The 27,963-nt window shown below is 43.5% G+C and overlaps 1 protein-coding gene across 1 annotated transcript in view; it reads right to left on the bottom strand.

The window, feature by feature from the left end:
- Positions 1-1,188: 1,188 nt before the first annotated feature.
- The window catches only part of bcl11ab (BAF chromatin remodeling complex subunit BCL11A b), a 35,752-nt gene continuing 8,977 nt past the window's right edge, over positions 1,189-27,963 (bottom strand). The window contains exon 3 of the mRNA XM_046404989.1: positions 1,189-6,710. Within this exon, the coding sequence (XP_046260945.1) occupies positions 4,735-6,710 (1,976 nt within the window). The 3' untranslated portion in view covers positions 1,189-4,734. The remainder of the gene's footprint in view (positions 6,711-27,963) is intronic.

Genomic DNA, 27,963 nt, shown 5'->3' on the forward strand with positions numbered 1-27,963 from the left:
AAGAAAACAGGACTACAGACATTATTTCCTGCATGGCAAACTTTTTTAAAAAAACCCTCCTTTCAGTCAAAAAACTGTGACTGTTGCCTTTATGAGTTGAGGACATATATCTACACAAGGAGGAAGAGGAGAGGGGGGTTGGAGATGGCGAGGGCCAAGAGTCTGCTCTGGGAAAAGTATGCCTGCTATGCATGGGTTGTTTGGTGGATTTGTGGGCCAGAGCATTGTTGCTCTCTTGACATTGAACTTGGGAGATCGGAGGCATGAGGGGGGTGGTTACCACCCTTCTAAACATTATAAGTGTGTATATGTATGAGAACACACAAAGGCCAACAATTCCTTGCTCCCAACACCCACCCGACCACCCCCACTTCCTTGCAACTCTGCTTTATCTTAACTGTCAACACCTGGCCTAAGCAGGAACCTCTCTCTATCTGTGAACTTTAATCTGGCCCTGCTGGGCAAACAGCTCCGGGCTCAGGCAAGAAAAGTGATTAGCCCGTCACATTGGAAGGGAGGGGTGGAAAGAAAAGAAAGAAAAGAGAAACTGAGACATAAGATGATATATGAAGTTAGATACAACATAATGAAAACATACACAAAACACATGAAGGAGGAAAAGAGACACAAAAACAGAGCAAAGAGATTGGTGTTCAAGGAAAAAAAAAAGATGGGGGAAAGACAGGGAGTGAGACAGGAGGAGATGGGAGGGTTTCTGGAGATATAACACAGATGCTTGGCTGACCTGACAAGGCCACAGACCAGAGATATGGTGGTGAACTTCCAACCCCCATGACGGGCGACTCAAGCTGTGCCATGAAAACACACCTGGGTGCAATACTTCCAAACAAATATTCTCAGAGTGTGTGAATGTATGTGTGGACGCATATTCCAGTAGTTGTGGGGACAAAAATCTGTTTACACAGTCACATTGTGAGGACCTGGCTTACTTATGGGGACAACATGCAAGTCCCCAGAACTTAAGGCTTAGTTTTTGGCAAGTAATGTTTATTGCTATGGTTAGGTGGTGGTTAAGCCTCCAGCAAATGAATGTAAGACTATGTAATGTAAGTCTTCTGGCAAGGGCAATAGTGATGGAAACAAGACTGTGTCTGTGTGTGTGTTCTGGAAGCTCTTAAATTGTTTGGTTTTTTTTAAGTAGACTTCAAAAAGCACCAAATTCAGATATGTATGTAATACTTTTTATTTTTTTTCAAGACAAAATGGCTGAGTGAAGAGAATAATGCAGACAACAGCTGAAAATAGTGGCATCTCCATAACTGAAAAAACAACAACAACAAAATCTGTAAGTCGAGCAAGAACTCATGAATGTTGGTCAATGACCTTTGGTCATCAAATAGCAAAATTAAGCCATCACAATTCGTCAGGAGGGAGAAAAATGAACTGATTTGTTTTCAGTGACTCCGTTCTGAACAGAGCATGTGTGTGTGTGTAGAGTCATAATAAATAATGTCGACCAATGCCGTAGGTCAACTTCAAGTTCAGTTCAGAACAAATAACTCGAGAGTAAATACAGAACACAGGATGAAATCAGGCTGAAAACCCAAATGTACCTCAATACCATCAGCAATGATAACATGTACCAAACTTTTTTCTTTCTAGGATTTCTGTTATATTTAGAATATGCCTTGCATATGAGATGTACCATATTTAAATTATAAAGCACCATGGTTCTTTTGGCAATGAATAAACAAAAACTAAACTGAAAATTAAAAAAAAAAAAAAAAAAAAAACCCTAGCAAAAAATGCTTTTCAGATTGATGTTGAATTGATTGCATATGACAAAAGGTCTTTTTCAAAAACGGCTGGAATGTTATCAGGTGGTACATGTTCAAGGAACAGTAAAAAGTTGGCTACTGAGAAAACCCAACAATAGCTTGTATTACTGCATATAAAATGGCAGGAGAGAAAAATATACAAAACAAACTAAAAAGATATGTACAACCACCTGTTTTTACCTCATTGTGGTCACTCCAGCGGGACTGCCTGAAAAGGCCATTATATGACCTCTCACCCTTGGGGAACACCACAACATTTTCTTTTTCAAAAACATACTTATTTTCAAGCATACAAATTATTCACACTATATTATCCTGCCAAATTAAGAAAATATACGGTGGCAGCTTGTTGGGATTTTTTTCACTACAGAAAAAAAAGGGTACATTGAAACCTTTAAAGAGTACAGGCAAAACAGTTAAAAATACAGGCTCCAACATAAATACTATAAGTGCCTACACTAAGTGAACATTAATTTCAAATACCATTCTAAATACAGGAAAAAAGTAGACCATAAATGTGTTTCGAACATAGGAACTTACATGAGTGTGCATTTTCCTATGTGTTTTAAGTTCTCTCTATATATTTATATATCATAAATCTCTCCCCGATTCAAATTTTTGTTCAACCTGAAGACTTGTGTATAGTAAAGGCAAAAAAAGATGAGAGACATGTTCATTACAATTCATTACATAGTGATCATGTCCTGGATGTCACCAAGACAGAAAAGAGAAACAATAATAAACAATAAACAATAAAAAAAAAACAAACAAACAAACAAAAAAAATTAAATAAGATTCTCCCCTAAAGATATTGAAGTGTTACTTTAAAGACTCAACAACACAATTTACTTATTTTTTAAAATCAAATTTTTGTAAAATTTTATCTTTCTGTACTGAGCAATATGTTTCTATAGTTGGTATGAAGCAGGATATTTCTATGGCGGTTCCTGCATTGATACCCCCAAGAGCCAAACTGATACTTAGTTCTCAGGAGGAGACATGGCTGGCCACAGTTTCTAGTTTAACTCTTTTTAACTTTTTTTTATTTAGTTTTTAATGCAAAGCAATGACACCACACTAATCTGTCAGCATAAGAGCAAGTTTTCCCTTGAGCATATGACTGTAAACTGGGAAAATTGAACAGTGCACGTAGGTAGTCCCAGATCTGAAATCCGGTTCATATTTTATACTCAACCGACTGTATCTCCGATTAGAGAGACAGATACAGAATCCAAGGCAGAGTGACAAGTGCTATATTATCAACAACAATGGGGGATGGAGATAAAAAATACAACTACCACAATGAGGTCTTGAGCATGTTAAATGAAAAGAACAAAAAAAACACATAAATTTGACTCTTTTTTTTACACTTCTGTGGAAGGGGTAATTTGTTAAAAAATGTTTTTACTAAATTCAGACTACTAAATTCTTGACTTTTGATTTGGATTTGCTTTTAAAATCATTTCCAATGTGAGTTAATAAGAAAAGGTTTCAAATTACTTAAGGTTTTCTAAGATCTAATGCGGTAAAGAGAATAAGCGCTCTAAGGACATAAACATTTGAATTGTAAAGACACCCGGCCAACCCACTCCCCACCCGCTACCCTGACCCTCACCTGCCCTCGCCCTCAGACACCCAAACCCCCACCACCCAAAATCTGTCTGGCTTAGAAGAACCGAAACCCACTCTGTGGTCTTCAAATGGCTGCTGGCAACACTGCCCACTTACTGACACTGAAGAGACATAATTCTGTGCTACTTACAAAAAACCTGCAAACTTTTAATTTTCAAAGAAAATAAACACTCTGGAAAATTAAGAGCTTTACGTTGGTTAAAACAACTCATCAGACTACCCTCTCAGTATGGTACACGTGTACCGGAAAACGTAAACTCCCAAACCAAAACTCAAGACACCAAACTCCTACTCCTTTTTAGCATGTAACATGCCAGTAAACAGAATCATAATCTAGAGAATAACAATATACATGAGTCAGGCAGATAAATGATTTACCAGAGATATACGTAATCTTTTTTTCATTCTTGTTTCAGCTGGTTCCTTACACTCTGCTAAGTCACAAAACAACAGGGGTCGTACAGGTGCTTGATGCAAGGACCTGCTTATTCCATATGTGCACAAAAATGTCCTGTAATCTTCTTACGCTGACACTCCACGCTTATAGCAAAAAGGAGGATTAACTAATGCGGGTAAAATATCCAAGGCACTCATTGTTGTCATTTCACACCATATTGTTAATTTCATTGCTGTTTGTCAAGGAAATATTTAATGGCGCTAGTGCCTAGCATTTCATAGGCAGCCCAATTCATATATATATATCTATATATATCTGTATAGATATATATAGATATATATATATGTATATCTATATATATGTATCTCTTATCTCAATCTTGCATGGAAAGTCTTTCACAAAGATCTGTTTTAAGTGTGACCCTGCTTGTCTTGATGTTTTGATAATATGATACTGTCCACTATGTTCGAACAGAAAACTGTACATGATATGTAAAACAGTATGTACTGTATGCAGCATGGGTTCTCTTAACTAATTTTTTTTCTGTTGAAGAAATCAAAAATATTAACAGCAACACATGTACAACCAAACCCACCAGCCAAGGACAAATTTCTCTCTAAGTAGCCAAAACACACTGAGCATGCTGTCCAGTTACAAAAAAATACAAAACGTGTAAATTATTGCACAATAGAAAGGCTCGAAAAGTTTTGCGCTTGATGCAATAGGATTTCCCCAATGATGGATCATGCATTCAGCTTTTTCCAGTTGGGCATGATAACAGGGCTGTACCGTGTACTGTTGCCGAACCCTGTTGTCCTGTCCCCTCATTTATTGGCTAGTTAGCCAGGGTCACTTTTTAGCCAGGGGAGCTGAGAGAGAGAGAGCTGCCAGCATGCTGCTCTTTGCCTACTCAGTCTTAATGTCATTAGCCAGAGGGCGGTCGCTGTGCCACTTCTTCATGTGTTTCTCCAGAGTGCTGTATACACTGAAAGGCATGTGGCAGATTTCACATTTGTACACGTCCTTGCCCATCTGTCCGTGGGTCTTCATGTGGCGGGTGAGCTTTGAGCTCTGGGCGCACGCATAGCTGCACAGCTCACACTTATAGGGCCGCTCTCCAGTGTGACTGCGTCGGTGCACTGTCAAATTGCTGCAGTTCTTGAACACCTTGCCACAAAACTCACAGGTGTCACTGCGGCGGCCATCCTTGGAGCTTGGCCTGCCATTCCCGTGGGGAGTGCTGGCTCCACTGCCGGTCCCACTGCGTCCTGAGGCAGCCCGTTCCCCATCCAGCTCAGCTGGTGGAGTGGAGAAGCGCAAGCTGCCATTTTCAGATGAGTGCTCAGATGAGGAGGCAAAGGGCGATTGTCTGGAGTCCCCACCTGTAAAGTTGATGAAGGGATCCTTGAGTTGTCGTGAGGCAGCGTAGCCCGCTAGCCACTGGGAGTAGACGTTCTCTGTGTTTGGGATGGTTGGTGTTGGGGGATCAAGGTCCTTCTCCACTTTGATACGCTTGGACAGGGGACTCAGGGAGCCAGGACTGACCCCTCCACCAAGGAGTTTCCTTGACAGGCCATCATTGGATAGAGGTCCCAGGCCATTGATGGTGGTGGTTCCATCATTTGCTCGGTCTGACTCCATGGCCAAGTCTTCATCACCAGGCTCCCGTGACAAGCTCCGACGGTGTGGGTGCAGGGCCTCACTGTTCTGGTGGTGGCGGGCCCCTTCAAGCCGTAGGCTAAAACGATAGTCATTCCTTCCCTCTCCTTCTTCAACTCCTGGCTTACTCTCAATTTCCTCCTCCTCTCCCTCCTCCTCTTCTTCTTCCTCTTCTTCCTCCTCTTCTTCCTCCTCTTCCTCCTCCTCCTCCTCATCTTCCTCCTCTTCTTCTCCATTTTCAGAAATCAGGCCATTGTTCTCACTCTTGAACTTGGCCACCACCGACTTCAGAGCATCTGTGGCACTGCTAATCAGATCACTGGTACCAGGTTCAGGGGAACTTGCCGTTGAGAGACCATCATCTGACTTGGCATTGAGCACCAAAGATTTGTTCTGACAATGTGTCTTCATGTGTCGCTTCAGTTTGCTGGCCTGGGTGCAGGCATGGTTACAGAGGTGACACTTGAATGGCTTTTCCCCTGTGTGGCTACGCCGGTGAACGATTAAATTGCTCTGGAACTTGAAGGTCTTCCCGCAGAACTCACAGGACTTTGCTTTGAGAGGTGTGCCTGGCTGGACCAAACTGGATACAGCATTGGGGGTGGAGCGTGAGCCAGAAGGTGACTGAGAGGTGGAAAGGGGAGGCGTAGCTGAAAATGGAGGTTTAGAACCTGGCTGGAATGGCTGCAGCAGCCGTTGCATAGGGTTGGGCCTGTTAGGGGAGAGTGGAGGGGAAGCCCCAGTGGCATTCCCAGCCAGCTCACGCAGACGTCTAGAAAAGTCCATGCTTGGGGGGGCTTCTAGTGGCACTGAGTTCAGCCTCATCACCCTGTCAAAGGCGCTGGGATGGTGGGTTGCCAATGCCAGGTCATCAGGGCTGAGGTGGTGACGTGGTGGCGGACTGAACAGTGGTGGGGTTCTGGGGTAACGACCTTCACGAGGTGTGGATGCTGAATCCCGGCCAGACCCAGAGCCCGGCATCCTTAGGAGGCTGTAAGGACTGCCATCAGCCAAGTGGACAGCATGGAGTGGAGGCTGGGAAGAGGCACAGTCACCCCCCATCCCAGGAGCTGCAGCCACACGGGGAGTGAGGGGGCTGCCAGGTTCACTCTCCAGATAGATACGGAAGCCGTGGGTGTTCTGGGCATGCTGGAGCAGAAACCAGGCACTGGTGAAGGGCTGCTTACAGGTGGTGCAGGTGTAACTGCTGGGCTCATCTTTATCTGCCAAAAAAGCAGAAAGAAACAAAATTTAAAATCAACCTGTTAAAATGATAAAATAAACTTAACTTAAACTTACAAGAACTTACTGATCAACTAACTGATACTGCAATTGTGGAATCATTTAAGATGGATTGTGACACTTCAATAATTAAAGTGAGGGGTTTTGTTTGTCAGTTACCTTTCCATTGTTATTTTTAATTTTCTAGCACTTTCAAAATATGCTGCCATTACATCCCATTGCACTTTTACCTGGCCAAAATGACTGTGAATACAGCTAAAAGACTTAAATCTTAAAACGATGCAACAAAATGAAGTGGATGAAAATAATTTTGTTAACAGAGAAATAAATCTTCAATTTTACTTCTTTAAGCATGAATGAATCTTCATGTGACACAATGCAATTTAAAACTTACTGTAAAATCTTCACCATATGTGAAAGACTATATCTGAATTTTTTTTTTTAACCAGTATTCACTTCTAGTGTGTGTACACTTAACAAAAGAATAAATAAAACGATAATGAGAGATAACTCAGGCAGCAAATACACAATTTACACAGCTGAGCAGGCATAGGAATATTTCAAACAATAATTGACTTTCAATAGCACTTGCACACTGACCGGAGATTTGCCTGACAATGCACGCCTAATCTCGTTAAACACACTCATCTTCCCTCCAATGCTATGTTTACAGAATTAGCTAGGCTAAAGTGGGACATGTATCTGATGCTGCATATTAATGTTGAACACAAACAAGAGGTCACGTTAATAAACTGTACCAGCTTTTATCACAAAAAACACACATTCACAGCAAAAAGAAGCAAAAGGGAAAATTGTGTATGTGTGTTTGTGTGTGGGTGGGGAGGCTCCTATGAAAATGCATTTCATGCATTACTTTTCTATTTCTGATATTTCATGCTTTATGGATTTATTTAAATCCTCTCAGGTGAATAGAAAAGGAGAAGAAGGGAAAAGCAGAAGTGAGAGATATGCAAAATAAGAAGCATCCACCACTTGCAAATGTGCTCCCTCTTTCATCTTTTAGCTTCCTTATCCTTTCTTCTCTTTTTTCTTTTTTTACTGGAGGGCATTTTTCTGAAGTCATTTGCAGACACTGAACCCAAAACCATGGCTGTACTGTGTTAGTGAGGGAGAACAAGGGAGAGGGAGCGAGGAAGATAGGTTTGTGTGTGTGTGATTGCGACTATGAACGATCCCTAAGATGGTGGATGGACAGTCTTGCATGTTTAAAGCCTGCTGTGTCTAAGAGAGAAAAGGGGTGAGGAAGAGACAGAAAATGAAGATGGCTGCTGTGAGAAAAAAAAAGATGCTGTGGATGAGCCATGGACAGAACAGATTGGTGTTTCGTGGTTCTTCTTTCTGTCTCATGTGTCCACGGCCACCGTGGCCCCCTCTGAACAATCTCGCTTAAAGACCAGAACACAGCATAAAATGTGCACCCAATCAAACCTCCACACAAACCTTTTTCTCTTGACTGAAAAGAGTTGGAAGGGGGGGTATACTGGTAAATTATGGATCATTACAATCTGCAAAAATTACAGTTAATTGCTGCCACCTGCAAGGGGCTTTGACCCACTATGGAATTTTTCCATCATAAAAAAGCCATTTGTCCATACACGTTTTTGCTCCCTCTCTCATAAGCACAAATAAAATGTGCCCATTACATTGACTTTGGCTATATGTATGTTTTCTGATTATGTGTGTGTTTTTATGGTTTAAATAGAGTCCCATATCACCCATAAAACGGTTGCAATAACCTGGCCTCTCCTGTTCACTTTGCTTTGATTTGCAGCCTGTACACACTTCCTCAAACCCGCTTAATGTGCGAGCAGAAGGTTTATATGCATGAGGAGGAAAATAGATGAATTTTTCTGTTATTGTGAAGGACGAGAGTGGGAGATGGGGGGTTGGCTAGAATGTCGTCTTCTCCTCTGAGACAAAGCCGCGTCCGTCAGAGGAAAGAAAGCACTGATCGTGGAAGTGAAGGAAGGAGGCAGGGAAAAAGGAAGGGGAAGAAGTAGGGAAAGAAGTGTGGCGTGAAGGGGACATTCCTAATGACAACCCACCGCATTTCTGAAGGGCACAAGAGCCACAACACAACACTTCAAAGCCAGTAGTCAATTCATTTTTTTATGTATCAAAAACAACATGTCTTGTGCTATGCAATCACAAGCCCGTCTATGGACATTTGACAAACTGTGTTCAAGCCACAAGCAGCGACAATAATTGTTATTCCCATCCAGGCAGCAGACACATTGATGGGCATCAACAAACCAGACCAACGCATGCCCAGATTCACAACAGCAGAGAAGATATCTAAATAAGCTCACCATTGTCCTTAATAGCTGTCCTCAAAGGGATGGAAGGACAGTTATTCAAAAGGACAAAAGACATTCTGACAAGACATTTGACAGCCTTGAATAGGTTTTTTTGTTTTATTGTTTTTTTTGCAAGTAAGAAGAGCTAGAACTGCGCGAGGGAGGACGGATGATCTTATAAACGAATATGTCCTCTAATGGAATAAAGGAAAGCTCCCCTCACTCTCTCTGTCTCTTTCTGTCCTTCCATTAACTCTAAGTCTGTGGAGAGTTGGGGCTGGAGAGCAGGAGAGCTGGGGCTAATGCTGGATCTCCAGGTCCCTTTGAAATCGGATCAGCAGAGAGGAGAAACCGCACTGACAACCCCTTTGCTGCCATTTCATGGAAGGGGCTGAAAGAGGGGACTTTGGGAGAGAGAAGACAGAAAGCATATAGGAGACATGAGAGAGGGCAGGGGGATCAGGAGCAGAAAAGTGTAATCATGAAAAAGAGAAATATAAAGAACTAAAGGGGCAGAGCAGAGAGAAGAGACACACAACAGTCAAAGGAAGAGAAAGGAGGGTTAAAAACTCCTTCAGATCCATTTCAGCACATTGCAGCACAAAGCAGGGGGGAGGCTATTATGGTGTCTAACGGACACTGCTATCAGAATACGATCCAGGGCTCGTGCAAAAAGCACAAGGCCGACTGATGCAAGGCCAGGGGGGAAATTATGGGGCCTTAAACAGCAGGTATGGTCACATGTAGTGGCTGTTGACACCATCTTCACACAACCATCCCAGAAAACAGTTTTGACCAGACAAAGCAACGCACACAAGAAGAAGTCTAGGACGCTGAAGCATCATGTACACTTTGTTCATGCAGATTGTTTTGTTGTTAGTGACCCATCCCCCAACACCAGTTTCACAAATGCACAGTCTCTTGCAATCACCACACACACACAAACACACACAGAGTAATCATGCCACCCTCTTACCCCATTATCCCATCAGCAAAAAAATCAGTCACAAACACAAACAAACAACAACAGCCACCAAGACAACCAAGACCTTGACCCAGTGTTGTTAATGACATATTAAGAAAAAACACTGTCGTTGACTGTCCCATCTCTCCTTTAACACTCCCTCAAACTTTTTATATGCACATCCAAGAGTTAGCAGACTTAGCTTGACCTTCATTTTTTTGTTTTGTCCTTGACCAAACCTGATAGTGGGCTCAGACTGGCCTGGTGTGACCATGCAGCTCTCACTGATATTGGTCATTTAGCTAATGGAGGAACGAGCTAACAGGATTAGCTCACATGTCTTCCAAAAGGGGAAGGAGGGAAAGAAAGGCACATAGACATGGAGGAACACAACATGTCACGGCCATTTCCCAAAGTTATCAGTCGCCTAGGCTTGGGAGCACTCACACACACACCTGAAAAGTGATTATGCAAATAGCAGGTCTTTGCCAATATTCATAAGTGTTTATAGGTGTTGGAGTGAGTGCCTTGGGAAGACAGAGAGTTGTCAATACAGTGCCTCTTAAGAGTGCCTCAGCTGTAACCGGCGTTAATGTGATTACGGCTCTGTTTATGTCATTAGGGTATTCACAGTCAGGGACTGGACAGGGGTGAAGGGTGAAGCAGAAGAGGACAGGTTGAGGAAGAAGGGGGAGGAGTGGCTGAGAGCTCGTCTTTTGCATTTTACAAAATCACTTTGTTGTTCATTTATTTTTTTTCCCCTGACTTGAAGGGCTGCATGGACAACAAAAAGTTGTTGGCATATTATTTAAAATCATTCATCTTGAGGGGCCTTGAGGGTGACAGCACATTTATTTCATATTTGCCACGTACAAGCAACAATACTTGGGTATTGTACAGAGTGTCTCATACGTGTTATCGCCCAAAGACGTTTTATCAGTATCCGCATCTGTGTGTATTTGTGAAAACACCTGATAGAGGAGCTGGCTAGCACTGACTTACCTCCCTACCCTATCTCTCTCTGTTTGTCCATGTTTCTCTGACACACGTATATACCCACACACACACACACCAGAGCTCATACACTCACTTCTTTGTCCTAGGCCAGAATGGTTGTGGTGAGCTGAGCCACTGGCCACAGACAAAAGGCTTGTTTGACCAACACTTGTTCCTGAGACAAAGCCGGATGCAGGAAATACGGTTTACTAAACAGAACGCCAGCCAGGGAATAGAACGGGCCTAAATCCCAACCTTTTACAAGTCTGATGTGGACCGAGGCCTGCAATGCTGGCTGATGTTAGAGTCACACATTACACAGTTGGGAGACGCTGACCACGAACCACTACACACATCACACACAGAGAGAAGCAAAAAAAGAGAAGGAGATGAAGAAAGAGGCAGCAAGAAAAAGAAAGATTGGAGAGCTAGGAGAGCAAAAAGCTGGCATGAACAAGTGGGGGGGGGGGGCAGATCTCCAGATAAAATGCATGGTGGTCTTTGAGGGCCTGTGCCCAGTGTTAAGTAATCTGCTGGCTGTGGCTTTGTCTTCAATCAGACTTTCACACTTCTTACCTTCCCTTTCCCCTTTTCCTTCTCCTGAAAGTTGATAAGAGCAACACTAGAACTGAGGCGTCTCTCTGAGAAACCATTATGGACAGATGGCACACACACAGAGGCAAATGAATGCATGCAGCATACACAAAAGAAAAGTGTGTGTGTGTGTGTGTGTGTGTGTGTGCGCTGAAAAGTCTGCGTTTTTCATATGTATGTGCCTTTGCATGCGTGTGAGTGTTTCTTTCATGGCATGCACACTCACTGTTAGTGAGTATGACCACATGTCAGTGTTCATATATAGATGCATTGATGTGTCTGTGTCTGTGAACATTAGTATGTAATACACTTGCTACAATCATTTCAAAATTAGCATCGCTTTTTGCTGTCTGTTTCCCTGTGTAACCTTACTCCCTTTGATCTTTTCTCAGTTGAACTGCGTTTGAACTGACCATCCACCCCCCCCCCACCATCCATCCTTCTCTCTATCCCTCCATCTATCTATCCACTAAGCCCAGCTGGACAGCTTCGTGCTTGGGTGCGGCTCGGCCCGGCAGACCTTATAATAGGCTGGGCCAGCCGTGTCTCTGATGCAGATCATTATTTGCTCTCTGCTTACCAGCATCGGTGGGAGGCCGCATGCTGTTGTTTCTCATCCTAACTCTAATGGTACAGTGAAAAGACCTCTGGGCTTCTAAGCTTAACCAGTCTAATTAAATGGACCATCGCTTATGCAAGCATCCGCAGAGATTATTTATTGAGTTGGGATCCACTTCATAGGATCAAACCGCCGTCAACAAAAGCCAACGCTCAATGGAGTAGGTATTAAATAAAGGAGTGGAATCAAAGAAACTGCAAACTGCCAAGTGTCAGTTTAAGCACACATATCCAGGTACATAAGAAGACTTAATCAAGCAGAAGTATTTTTGGACTCGGGCAATATCCCAGATGGGCGAGGAGTCTCTGAACACTTCAGAGGGGAAATGTGAAAAGTGTTCTGTCAAAGAAAAGATATGTCTCAATAAGCTGCAGCTTAACGTAATGAGAATAGAATAAATTAGGATAATGAATAATATCACAGAAAAAACTGGAATTCGATGGAACACAATAGAACACAATAGAACAGACATTTTTGCCCCTTTACAATCGAGAATGTGGGCTGCAACATTCAGATGAGAGCATCTGCTGTCTTTCCTTACAAGCATCATCCCTGTTTGAAGTGCACAGACAAGAAAGCCTCCGTAAGACATGAGGCCAGCAGCCTCAGCTTCACTATCTCTGCATAGCTCAGCTTATGACAGGCTGGCGTCCCTGCAGAAAGGATGGAGGGGGACCAAGGAGGTCGACTAGCTGCACATTTCTGCATAAATCTCCAGATAGATAGCATCAGGAGAAAAGAAACAGGAGAGGGAGGCAGGCAGGCAGCAGAGGATGATAAGGCCCCCAGGGCAGGGCATTCGACACTGTCAAAACTGTTTCGTCTCTGGCTATTGGACGAGTGGAGCGCGTTATGAGCCTGCATACCATTTGCCAGGACGCGATTCGGCTTCATCGGAGCATACAGGGCCCTGTATCTGACCTACCCACTATCCCTCTCTTCAGTCTTCGCAGACATGCAGGGAGCTGGACGGAACAGCACAAACACTGCATGGACAAAGACAATGAAGATTTGAACTAAACACGTTATTATAGTCACATTACTATCAAGTTTACAGAAAAGCTCTGAAAATTAACAGCTTTACTGGTGAATATTCTGAACAACACAAGGCACTAACAGAAATCCAAAGATGTCAACATGTCAGTTGCAGTTTTACTGTCACAAATAAACAAATTACGACTTTAAGTCGAGTTAAACTGCGCTGACAACAGAGAACACAAGTCCAATATCAAAGCTGATAGACAGTAATGGGTCTGATATTGCACAGGACAATTATTAAATACCACAAGGATATGACTTCAAAAATGAGCACCAAACTGAATCAGTGATATTCAACATACTTATGTCAATACATTGTGGATAAAATCACAAACACTGCAGATTCTCCACCTCATAAGACTGATATGTCTGGGCCTGTCATTTCTAAATCACCTGTAACACAGGCCAAAGAGCTGGTGTATATATCTTGCTTTTTTATTTATTTATTTTTTTGCTTTTTCCTACTGTGTCTATAGTTACACAATATCAAAGAACAAGTATTGGCTGTTTTTTTTGTACTTCATTTATTCCCTGAATAAAGAATTTTACTTTGTCTGAAGCACAGCAACAGCTAGATTGCAGCCATCAAGTATGAATCAACTAACATGCTTGAAGATGCTTCAGCGGGAAGTGTGGTACAGATTTTTACATCCTTTCATCCTGGGGGATTGTCTGTCACCTCCTACATGAAGCACTATGAAGCACATTTGCTTTTTACATTTAGTCCATGTGATGTTGAGGTTCCTGCTCCCCAGCGTTGTATGATTTTTTATTTTTTACTTTACTTTTCTACTTGTTTCACACTCTAAAACAAGTCTCCAGCTACTTAGACTGTTCCCAAGAATGCTGTTTCAGTAGATAATGACTGAATTTTCATTTATGGATTAACAGTTCCTTTAAAAATTACGGATGAAACACAAAGTCGGTGTTGAAAAGAAGGAGGGTGGTGTGAGAGGGAATGAATAGATGCACAGGAAGAGAGAGAAAGAGAGAGAAGAAAAGTTAAAGAGGAAAAGTGGACAGCGAGGGTTAGAGACTTCACCTGATCTATACGGACAGACGTGCAGTCAGGGTATCTCTGACCTGATGGACATCCGCGCGCACACACACACACACACACACAATGGGCTGAGTAAATACTTCAGCCTCTCTGGAGGACAGAGTCATTCCCCTCCCTCTGGCTCTCTGTCCCTTGTGCAGCCTCCATGCTCCTTTGTTACTCCTCCTTCCATCACACTATTTCCTTAACACACTCTGATGACAGCACTGAGAGAGCTTAAAGTGCTGTCTTTCACAACCACACACAAACAGTTTCTCTCTCACCCCTTCCTTTTACCTTGGAAACACTTTACCCTTGGCCTATAACACACACATACACATACAGTTTCACTAAATCGTTCTTTTCTTTAGCTCAGAGGGACACTACCTTTGGCTGTAAACACCTGTGTGATAAATGCACCTCTCATCTTCTCCACCCACTCACTTAGAGCTGGGCATATCTCAAAAACCATCCGCTAGGCCAGCATGTACAAGTCTTTCTCGTTCCTCCTACCTTTGCCTAAGGTGCTCCGTCACTGTAAATAATATTTCCAGAGATAATCAGACACACAGAATAGGTAAAGGAAAACAGGGAGAGATACTTATCATTATCCTAATCTCTGCGGGACAGCACCAAGGCAAGTTTGGGCTTCCAGATGTACTTTGATCACAGTAAAATACCACATTTTATTCTCAAACTGAAGTAGGGAACTGTCATGAAATACAAAGTCTCAGCTAATGTTGACCTCAGTTGTTTGTTCCTGAACACGCTCCCAGTAGCCCCAGAAGCTCTCGAGCATGGGCCATCATTTAGATACCAGTGAACAAGGGCTGATTTAAACATGCAGTTATTTTTCACCCTGTCCTACCACCTCAGGGTGAGAGGACCAGGGCATGTGAGCTCGGGCCAACCATAGCAGCTCGTTATGCATACGAGCCTCAAGGCATTGTGGAGGGACATGGCGCTTTAAAACAAGAGGGCCAGTGTGCTGAAGTGTCCCGTGGCCTGGAGCTGTGGAGGATGAGGGTTTAACACGCGTCCCATCTGCTGTGTGTGACTATGCACACGGTGGTCGAGTGGTTAAGGAGGCATCAATAGCTGGACTCTTTAGATCGAGGGGTATATTAGGGTCAGAAGTAGCTTGCAAATCCATTTTCCTAAGAAGCGGCGACCACAGAACTGAACTCTGGACTTTGGATGAAACCTGATTCTATCACAAGTTCAGCGTATTTTTTCAAATGTTCAAATGTCATTTTACCCAGTTAATTTCACTGCAATGTCATAACCGGTAAGGTCTAAGACATGAAGTTCCCTGATCCTATAATAAGGACACGGCCACTAACAGCGAGACCTCAATGCCCCAACCCACCAACATCCATTCATCCAACCCTCCATTTCCTGTTCTATTATTAATTCATCGAGGAGAAAACAGTGCTGGGACACTTCTCCACCCAGACGCTTTCCAAATCCTAATTAAAATTGCAAAATGGCCTCCTGTTCAGCCCCTTCAGGACATTCTGACAAAAGAAGGAAGAGATGTGGCAGACTGAGGACATGGTCAGATATCTAAAGTGACCCACAAATGTTTCCTTCAGTGCTCCTCTTCTCAATGCTATAACTTGACACTAATACTGCCGTGACTGCCCTGGGTTTGATAAAATGCCACAGCCGCACCTTTATGACGCAACGTTTTGGAGAAATGCCCCTAAACAAATGGCTGTCAAATTAAATGAATCAAGGTTGCACTGTACATTACAGGGCACAATACTTTTTCTTTTTTTTTTTACAATGGCACAAGCTTGTACCGTACATGCCACAGCAAAGATTGTAGGGTTAGAATGGTGTGAAGGCAGCCAGTTAATATCTACATATAACATTTACCATCAATAACAGCGCTTAAGATGGATGGGCCATATGCTTGTCAATGGCAGGCCACGCTCCACACAATTCTTCATCTCTGAGGCTCGCCGAACCACATTCCTGCCTACTAATTGAAGACATGTGGTCTGATCAGCCGCTATAGCAATGCAAGAGAAGTGGGTAAAATGGTGGACAATAGGACCTAATGCAACCCGCAAAGTAAATACACAGTCTATTCATCTATCTTCCAACAACAGGCAAAATCTGCATTTATATCAGTGCTATGCTTTATGTGGCACTGTACGTCCTTGTATGAATCATCTGAAGTCACGTGAAATACAGCCACCACATCTTGTGCGCACCCATACCATCATCGGCCAGTTAAAAATACAGCATGTGGAACCTTCCACTTATTCTCCCTAGAGGTGTGTCAGGAACATGCATACGTCTAAGCAGTAGTGTGGGTGATATTAATTAAGGTAGCCAACCTGTAGGTTCCTTTGTGCCCAGCTGTAGAGCATAAATCAGGCTTTTAACGAGGCTAGGGCCCTAAGATCTCAAACCATGCTGGAATGCTACCTGCACAGCCATGCCAAAAATCTGTCTGGGTCTAGGGCTCCTATAGATCACCATGTTTATAAGGAGCGCTATAGCGACCTACCCTGGGGTGGGAGGGAGGGCGGAGCAGGGGAACAGAAAACGAGGGTGGCAAAAGGGGAGGGCAAGAGCTATTTCTATTGGGTCATCAAGTTTAAGCAAACATGTGGGGTGTCGGAGCGTATGTGCACAAGTATGTACGTGTGTTACATACATGTTGCACATATGTTGCACCACAACAACTTCTTTTGTTCTCACGAGGACCCTTTACAAAAAGCAAAGGTAAGGGATGATAACAAGACAGACAAAACAAATAACAGATGGAGAGATAAAGCAATAAGACAAAGAAGGTGGACGGCAGTAACAGGTACAAACTACTGGGACAGTGACAGCCAAGGAATTATAGAGAAGAGAAGCAATAAATTCCTCCATCTTGACATAGTTAATACAGAGAAAAACTAAAATAAGCCTTTAGACCTTGAAAAAAGTTGATGAACTGGATATGTGAAAAAAGTCTGTGTGCCTTCGGTGACAGAAGGATTTATTCACAGACAGCTGCAGAACAGCACACTCACATGTAAAGACGGACTGACTGTCTGACTTGTTGAATGGCAGATTGAGTCCACCTTCAAGCCATCAATTATGCACATAAAGGGTCCATGAACTTAAATGTTCTACAATAGACAGTGGCAAGACTCACTTACACACACACATAAAGCCAATATACACATGATGCAAATACACACACATTTACACTCACTGGAGCATATTATAAAGCCACACAAAGAGGTAAAGTTAAAGCAATATGTTAAACTGTACTGTAGTTTATTGTCCGATGCATTAAATAGTGCAGCAGTACGTTCCAATGCAATGCTTACTCTTGTGGAAAGCTTACCAACTAACCAACCGCATATAAATAAGTCAGTGTGGAAGTGCGGAAATTTGGATTAATGGCTGATGAGGGGATGGGTAGGGTTTGTTTCTCAGGCAGCAATCCACAGCACCACCTGAGATTTATGGGCCAGATGTTTGTGCCATTGCCTCTCTAACAGACTATAAAACTTCATTTACAGAAGACAACAGTGGAGTCTTAATGTATAGCATCGCCAACATGCTCAAATTTTGCTGTGCTGACACAAATGTCAACTCCAAATAATTAAAAAATGTAATTAACAAACAGCTTTCATTATTGTGAATTCTTGTACACTCCTCCAGTTTTTCTCTCTTTCTCTCCTTCCCTCTTTTTCTTTTTCTCTACCTCACTTTCTCTCTCTCATGTCACTTATACCATGACAGCCCTGGCAGGATTGTAACTCCACTCTCTACCAACATGAACTCAGGTTCTCAAGATCTGACCTGTCATTTTGAGAGGGGCTGACAACCTCTGACTGACACAGAGGTCGCTGGGACATCAACCCCAGTGGACTGCTTGTGTTGCATTCCGAGAGATGAACTTTGTAGGTTTGCGCAAGGTCAAACTGTAAAGATCGTATATGCTCATTCCATACATGTCCAGCTGATATGGTGTAGGCCTACAGATGTTCCGGGGGACCCGACGGCTATCTCATGTACCTTTGACACGGCCATATAGATAAATAAAGACATAAAAAGATATGTTTGCTCTTAAAACACATGGCCTTTATTGCTCTCGTCCGGTTTCATCACCTTTGCAGTACACAGAGGGGTAGCTGATGAAAAGAGGAATTAAGGGCAGTGAAAGAACAAGGATATTATCTGAAGAGGAAGAGGTGTAGTTGAAGGGTGTCAAGAATGGTGTAAAAGGCTGTGGAGAGGAGAAAAAGGGAAAAACAAAAGAGTGGCGGACAGCTTTACACTGCAGCACCCCATTCTAGATTACATTAGTGGCAGCTGCTTCCTTTGTGTGGTTTTATGGCCTGGCCCCAAGAAAAAGCTGCTAAAATTTCATTTAATCTGCTGTAGAAACTCAAGTGTCTGTCAGCTACTCAAACAAGGGAGCCTAAAAGCACCATGCTCTCAGATATCCGAGGCAAAATAACGCTAATAATATCTCTGTCCGTGGCCATACAGGCAGACATTTTGTGTAACCAAAGAGGGCCTGCCTGTGCCGTCGGTGCATGGGAAACTGGCCCGTTCTCCAAGTCCAGGGGCAGGCCCTTAATGGCGGGTGAGAGAGCCAGACAACGTCCCCCTTCTCCCTCCTTCTCTCCCTTTTTATCTCCACCTCCTGTTCATCCTTCCAAGTCATTAGCTTATGTTAATCACTAAAACTACCAAGAGTGACCCTCAGTTTCATTTGGTATGCAACTACACTTAACAACAGATGACAACGCAGCTGCTATAACAGATTTATTATGGGAAACTAATTGTATGACGGAGCCTATATTTTGTGCTAATTCATAAAAGTTGCCCACACACTGAGCTGTTGATGCATGCAGTGACTGATGAAATAATATCCAATCCCCGTACAATTTCTTTTAATGTTAAAATTTTATTTTAACATCTTTAACACAAACTGAAAATCTATTTCTGTAAATGCACTATTCTCACATCTCTCCAATCATTTGTTATTTTTCTTGAGGAGAGTAATTTTGTCTTACTGTATCATGTTTAAAGTTTGTGGGGTAAAAATATTACAAAGGCCTGTAAAAAAGACTTTTGCCAAAAATCTAAGTCTATAAAATGGGCCAAAGTCTAATAGGATCTAAGGCACAAACAAAACAAGCCAAAACATGGAAATGCCAGCATTATCCTTCAAAAAACAAATGCTATATCTCAACTGCCTACTCAATATCCTGTCCTAAAGACCCAGATACCCAAAAGTAAACATAAAAAAAGCCCTACAACAATTTGCTGGCTGTGTTAGCCTGACACAGGGTTGGAGTATTGACAGCAGTGGTAACTGACAGAGAGCAGCCGTACAGGCAGCAGTTAGGGGCAGCTTCCTTCCTGGGCTTTGGGTTCACAAAGTGACATGTCCACATACGTCCAAATACATTTCATTCAGATAAACGGGGGGGTAGCTATTTTGCCTTGTGATGCCACTGCTATAGCTTAAGGCAGGAAGAAGAGGAAGGGGAGGAGGAGATGCAAGGGGCCCCTTTCTTTCGACCTCTCAGATAATAAGATGGTAGGAGTGAGGAGCAGAAATAGAGGGATGGGGGAGGAAGAAGGAACTGAGAAGAGCCAGGAAAAGGATAAAGCTCCAAGCAGAGATAGAGAGACAGTGAAGTGTCTGTCTGAACCAGATCTCTTCTCTCTTAGTCTGAATGAGGCAAATCGCAGATGGCAAATGTATGCGAGGGACTCTTTATCCCACAGGAGCAGGTCTCACTTGCATACTGCTCATCCTCTCAGGTTTGACTTAGGCTTAAGAGACTGACACCAGTGTGTGAGGATAATGACAGTGAAGTATGGCCACCACATAAATCAGAACAGTTGTTTAAGTCCATCTTCCTAGTCTTGCAAAATAGTTAGCTTTTTCTCTTCAATGTCTTATTAAAGAAATGTTTAGAATTAATGTAATGCCTGCTCCATTTCTCCTACTTGTTGAGCAAACTGAGTTCTTTGCAAAGCTGCACATTGTCAGTGCTACACCTCTTGAAGAAGAAGCACGGGCAGGTCTGTGGGTGAGCAGGATCGAATGACATTCGCTAACGTTAAAAAATGTCTTTAATATCCCACTTCTTTTATACGATGCTACTCTGTTTAAGCAGAAATTGAGCTGATTTTAGCTTGAATTGCTCAGAGGAAGCTATAAAAAAAGAGCACTTTGCAACCATTGAGAACAATTTAGCAAACAAGTCGGCTCAGACAAAAATATGCTAATGGGTATTCAGCCTTACCGTTTCCATGTAAAACAGTGTTTACAAAAAGCAACTAAAAAAGACATAAGAAAGAAAAAAAGAAAAATTCAAAGGAAAAGCAACACAGGAGCACAAATGAGTGCTAATGAAGACATAGTAAGCTGTGTGTGTATGTGCGTGAGTGTGTTGGGGGGGGGGGGGGGTGTAGATGGGTGAGGGCGAATTAACCTTTTTAATTGGAGAGTGGTAGTCCTCTTTGGACCCTGCAGTTGGATCCAGAGTGCTGACAGATGATGAGAGGAAAATGGCAGGCCTATTACAGGCAATGTAATAGGCCCCTGCAACTTGGCAGACCACAGCAGTACCAGAGCCTGGGGAGAACAGGGCATGTCCAGCACGGAAAGCATTCCCTGCCAGACCGCACGCTGGCAGAGAAGGGCTTGCCTCAATAAAGGTATAAATAGAGAATGGTTATCTTGGCACTTTGAACTATGGGGTAAAGGGCTGTCATAAGGGAGTCTGGTTTCTTGTCTGATAACAAAATACTACCTGGTCAAGAAAAACGAGATGGCTTTAACAAAAGAGAAAGAGAACCAGTCTAACAGGTATGAGCTAAGAGAAGGGCCAGGGAGGAAGGTGTGGGGGTGAAGAAACACACACTGAAAAATTTACACACCATTTGGGTTCACTTGACGTTGTACTCATGCACGGACACACACTTTCAAATCCAGTACATCTACCCAGTGTTCACCAAGGGGCCAGATGCAAGAAAAAGACATCAGAGAGGATAACTTCCTGTCTGTCTGTGTGTCTGGATGCGAGAACCATGTTTATGTCTGGGGATACAAGGAAAACAAACATCAAGGTCAGAGAGGCTGGATTCTGTCCAAGCGATAGCTAGCCCCTTCTTAACAGGGCTGCAAGCTTGCTTTAACATACAGCCCCCCCAGGGGCACACCAGGATTTAGACAGAACCCTTAGGCGGGATTTTAAATTGAATATCAGCCTGAAGTCTTTTCACCTTACATCTGAAAGACTCTTGCAAGTGAACAGCACAAATCATGTTATTATAAAAGACAAAAATATATTGCATGCTATACTCAATCTCTAACCATATCATGACAGGTCATTAGAGCATCTTTATTTCTCAAACTGATGTGAAATGCAGCTTTCTGTCTGCCATCTCATTTATTATGTCACTGTCCAGCAGACAACTGATGTAAACATAATCCTGGTGTCTTGTCTTTAATGCTGACCCCATTAACCAGGCGTCCATGGGCATCTCTGGGTCATCCCCACTAAGACAAAGAATGACCCTTCCCTCTGATCCATCTCTCAGTCCAGACTTTTTCTATCTCTCTCTTTGTCCATCTACCTTGCATTACGTAGTCTAATGCACTTTGAACAAGACAACACGGAAGACCACACAGTGTTGCTGTGTCCATAGAGACCCACACTCCTTACATATACATTGTCTGTATGCATACATATGACACACCAACACACTCTGCGTCTTTCCACCAGCATCTTCTGTCAGCATCTCACTTGCAAATTTCTCAGTCAAACTCTCCATCTTTCTCTTTCATCTGTCTCTGTCCATAAACACACACACACACACAGATACACACACACACACCAGACACATGGCCGAAGAGAGCAGACTACCATCTGGGAGTAGTGGCCGGCTTTGTCTGGGGGGGGGGGGGGCGCTAACACGACCCCCCTTCAACAGACACACTCACACACACATAAACCCCCCACCCCCTCCAACTGCTCTAAGTGTGAGAGCTCTTCTCATACAATCTGCACATATACATATGCAAATTTGCAGGGGGGCATTATAAAAACAGCCATCATCACACACACACACATACACAGAAGCGAAATATTTTTGTTGGCTTCGGCACCAAAGTAGCCAACGCAAGAGTTTTGGAAAAGAAAAAGTGTTTCTGAGAAATAGAGCAAGAGCTGCAAGGCTGGAAGAAAAGAGCGCATGAAAAAAGGAAGATGAAAAGAAGAACCTTCTTTATAAATAACAAATTAATGTGAGCATATGTGAAATACATGCAAATGGGCCTGCATGCATTTGCATGGAGGCACGGATAAACACATGCACACACAGACATGCAAACATACATTATCTATGTTTGCCCTGCAGCATGGCTGTGATGAATTTATACATAAAAACGTGCTCCATCAATTGACACAAGATGTATCACAACTGTCCTTAGATTCAGCATCACATAAGGGCTTGATGCACCACATGTCACGTCCTGCTAGCTTACAGATTGGGTATTGGTTGAAAGGGTTTCAGTATAACTTGAACACCTTAGTCTGTGGAACATAAACATTTAAATTGCTCAGTGCATCAACATCAACTGACAACTAAATTTTGTTTGTTTGTCTGTTTTAGATCAGGGCATATCTGATCAAAGAATAACTAAACAAGACAAGAAATCTAGCAAAGCATTCAATGACAACGTTTGATATTTGACACCTTTTCATGCCCAACCCTAGCCCCTGTGTACAAATGAGGAGACATTTATGCATTCATCACACATCCACATGCATAAATGTATACCAAACTTCAAAGAACCCAGGGAAATTAATAATATGATGATATTTGATATAAGATGAATCAACGTCTCTGTGTCTGCACATGAACTTTAAGTCTTTTGTCTCGTGTCCATTTGTCATAATCGAAATCCAAAAGCGTTGAACAGGGACAGAAAAAGATGAGGGAGAGACAGACAGAAACAGAGAAAGCAAAAGAGAGGAAAACACCTGCAAGGCTAGCTGGAAAGCTGACACCTAATCCTCTCCTTTTCTTCCATAAACCTCATCATAGCGTCACACACAACCTTGCATACAAGTTTCAACAAACTGCTTTTCTTGCCACAGCAGTTCATGGTCACTTTTGCTTTATTCATGCAACCAAAACTGTACACGCTAAAATCAATCACACTGTAACTCTCACAGTCTAATCAAGACGATGGCGAGACAATAGCTATAGCGTGAACAAGGACTCAGATTGAGAATTTCTCCAATCCTGATAAAATGTCGGCTCCTCGAATACCTTAGATGTTCACGATGTGACAAAGCTTTCCGCTCTGCCATCTCGAGGCAGAGTTTGTGAGCGAGCTGAAAGCATTTGAAGTGGAGTGGTGAACAGCCCGCTCTCAAAACTCATGGGACACATCCGAGTGGTAATTAGGAGAGGAGCTGCGTCCATATTTTATTGTATACACAGACACAATCCCATACATGGACACGATTTCCGTTACTGTCACATGTACATACATGATAAATGTATCCGTGGTTACGTTCATGCATGTAAAGCTGACACAAATAGATGCTTTCTCGCCCACACAGCACAAGAGTCCATTTTGTACATCTTCCATATCAAATTTTCTTCCTCAGTCAGTTTTGAGCACTCTGTTTGCTGTAGTGTTTTCAGTACACAATAGCAGTGGTGGTGTTAAGCTCATGTTGCCCCATCAAGCGGAGAACACCAACAACAACCAAACACTTTTCCCTCCTCTTCCCACCCTGTTTACGACCGGATCCTTTCGTCTTTCACTTTGTTCCCACGCTCCCTCCCTTCTTTTTTCTCTCCTCTGCATTGTCCTGTGCCCTCAGGTTAGAGGTTCTCTCTGTTTCCTCCTCTTAAAGGCTGGAAAACAGAGGAGGAGGATGAGAGGAGGCGAGCTGGAGAGAGAAGAGACACAGAGAGAGAGAGAGAGAGAGAGAGAGAGAGGGCCAGGCAACGAGGCCTGTCCGTCTGCTTCCTTCGGCCTGGCTGGCTAACCGGTCTGAACTGGTTCTGACATAGGTGAACCAGAGACGTGTCCTCTTTCGCCTCTGGACAAAAAAGAGCCGTGGTGGCATTCCATCCACAGTCAGCAGGTACCAGGGAAGTGTGCATCCATGTGTGTGTCTGCATGTGCATGTGTGTGTGCCTGTCTCCCAAGACCTTTGAGGCCTGGACCATTGCCAAGTTCATCTGTTAATGGACAGCTACTAGGAGAGCTGCCCCATCCCCCTCTTTCCCTCCTCTCTGTCTCTGTAGCAGCCATGCCTGCTCACGACCCCCCCTTAACCTCCCCAACCCCCAGCCAGGCCTGCCCAGATACAGGCCCTCACTCTCCCTCTCCCTCCTCCTCCTCCACTCCCTTTCTCTCCCTTCCCTTGAAAGCTATATCATTCCCTTTCTCCTCCTCCTCCTCCTCCGCCTCCTCACTGCCCCCAACACTCTGTGCTTCTCCTATTCAAGATAAACAGAGTGCTTCAAGTTCAGGGGACACCCTGGGACCCTTTAACAAAGCCATCTATCATGCTGTCTGCCTGAGACTCCTTTGGCCATAGTGGACCCTGCTGCTGCTACGTCTCTCTCTTAATCTCTGTGTGTGTGTGTGTGAGTGTGAACATACACAGGCTGGACACAGACCAGCCAGCAAGCTCGCTAAACCTGACAAGCTTCTTGCTCTAGCTGATCCTGAACTGGACAATTTCTCCATTGTGTTTGTGTTGTGGCCCCTCCTGGCCCCTCCAAGACCAGAGCAAAGACAGACACCCCCGCCTTCTCTGTGCCAATGCACCCCCCCAACACACACATGCATATACACCCACTCCTGTTAAATGAGACAAACTTTCAACATGAAGGAATGCCACAGAGCGAAGAACAGCATGCACACGTGGGCCGCTTTCTCTCCACACCTCGGAGAGACACACTCTGCGGACCCCTCTCCGATTCCCCTCAGGTCAAACTGTGGGACAATTTACCAAACTGTCAACAGCTTAATAGTCAGGGAATAAGAGACTGACAGTAGGTCTAGGAGCTGTGCGTAATCACTACGGAGATTATAAATGTTGTGAGTGTGTGTGTGTGTGTGTGTGTGTGTGTGTGTGTGTGTGTGTGTGTGATAGAGAGAGAGACAGAAAGAACAGTCACTTTTATACCTGGATCCTGCAACATTTATGGATTCAGTTATGCTGGTAGCAGGTCTCAGCATTGAAGCACAGGTCCACTATATGGAAATAGTCTGTAGCGGGTGTTTTCCCAGGTGAAGTGGTATTCCATGTGTTTTTTTTCTGCTCATTAATGGGTGGCAGCAATGTTGAAACTGCACCAAGTAGGAAAATAAGGACACGACAGCAAAAGAGCATGGTGAATTGTCCCACAGGCCAGCTAATTGATCTAAACTTTATGAAGTCATACAGTTGCCAGTCAGTTGCTGGTTTTTATGCACACCTAGCTAAAATTAATGCACTCTAATTAAACAGCCACTATAAATCCTACCTCTATGAAGGTCGCAGTGGAAGCTGTATTGTGTGTGCTGCTGATTCGTTTCGCGTTATTCTGAAAGGCGTCATGAACTTTATATCAGTGAGGGTGAACTAGAGTGTACTTTGCAATCGCATTTTAGGGATTTATAGTACTGTTCTGGCTCAGAATGTTCTAACCTTTGGCATTTGTTATTTATTTTGAGTTTCTTTAAATGAAATATAATTTAATTAAACATTTTATTGCCTTTGCTTTGTTTCTACCTGATCTATGCTGGAGGACTTGCAGAAATGACACACAACTGTCAGAGTGCCTTACATGTAGAAACAACTTCAGCTTCTTTGTCCACAAAGCACTGGCAATGGGTGTTTCAGGAACGTTTACAAGGCAAGGTGCTTGTAATTAAGGGGTTAGAGAGTTTCCAGGATAACAATTGTGACACTCTGAGCTCACTTCTGGCATGGGAAAGGAACTAGCAATTAAATTACGGGCACACAAACACTCACACTCATTTTCTTTTTCTCATCTTGCCTCTTTCACTTCCTTTCTTCCTCTTCTTTCTGCTTGTCCTCGTGCTTGTCTCCAGCACACAGCAGCAGCCCCCAAAAGCCCAGCAGCTGCTGTCCTCTCAAGCCTGCTGGAGAGGGGGACCGGCCTGCCGGTTTTAGAGCGCTAAATTATCCATTAGATGTTATCAAGTTGTAGCAGGGCAACGCCATTCTGCTAGGAGCCATCAATCTTTCATAAGTCCCAGGCACAGCGCGCATTGGGATGCACTACCAGAATCTCCTCACCACTCCCAGCACATCACCCACCCCATCCAACTCACCGAATTGCACGCAAACTTGGACATGCACACACAGTCAGGCGAACATCCATGCACACAGTCAACAAATACACACGCTGACATAAATGCAGTCAGGTACACGCTCTTGCACTCTGCAGAGACAAGCCTGTTTAGCAAGCATCCAGTTTTACATTTCTCGCCTTGTGTCTTTTATCCCCCTCTAGGTCACCCCACTCTCCTCCCTACACAAAACTAACATTCTGAGCCAAGAATCAAAATTAAGGTTGCCTAAACCGTGTTTCACTACCCCTCACACCGCCTTCCCTTGCACACTCTCCCTTTTTTCTCTCCTTCACATCTCTCCCTCCCTCCTTCTGCTTCTTGCCGTGGCCTGGCAGGCAAGCAGGGCAGACATGTTCAGAATGCGCTCCGGTAATGGGCTAATCAAAAATGCAAAACAATTGGCAATTACTGCGCGGGGCCCTAATGGTCATTAGAATTTACAACAAGGTAATGAACTGAGAGTCAGCTCAGTCCATGCATATTCATAAAGCAATCAGGCCTTTGAAGATTAAAGAAGCGCTTCAAATTTAAATGAGGGCGCCAGCATGTTATCAGTGAGATTCAGCCTGCAAAAGTAAAGGGTGCCTGAGACAGGAGTGTGCATATCTGTGTGCGTTTATACATGTGTGTCTGTGTGCGATGAGGGCTGTGGGTCAGTTTGGTGTGGGGGATGGAGTGGAGGTGTAAGTGAGTGTGTGTGTGTGTGTGTGTGCATGCATCCTTGCATAAATGATATGATGATGGCGTGTGTTGTTCAAATGCTATGCCAACTCATTTCTTTTGTGCTAAGCAACTACAGTACACCAGTACCACCATATAGCCTAAAGTGATTCTAATAACCAAATTAACACTCTCTTAAAAATGAATGAGGCCCCTAACTTCTGATCATCATTTAAAAGATGTGGGATTTGAATCTAAGATCAAATGTACAGTTAACTTGCGCTATTAGGAGGGAATGAGCTTTTGAACACAAAACCCTCAGAGGAATACAGCAACCTATTAGTATACATTTATGAAAAAAGTGTAGCAGCAGACATGGTTTGCATGCATATGTACATGGTAATGCACTCTTTCGTGTACGCACACAGAGACACACAAACAGAGGACTGTGAGTTTTCACAAGTGTAACACCAGACACAGGGGGCCCTCTCTGTCCTGTATCTCTCTGGTTGAGATAAGGCTGGCGAGACACAGCTGTAGACGACCACCCACCCACATACAAAAGGTACAAATAGACTTGCACACACCCACTGACATGCACACTCTGAAGGACCAGCCCAGGGCTGGGAC

This window comes from Scatophagus argus, chromosome 2 (genome assembly GCF_020382885.2).
Source record: "Scatophagus argus isolate fScaArg1 chromosome 2, fScaArg1.pri, whole genome shotgun sequence".
Lineage (NCBI taxonomy): Eukaryota > Metazoa > Chordata > Actinopteri > Scatophagidae > Scatophagus > Scatophagus argus.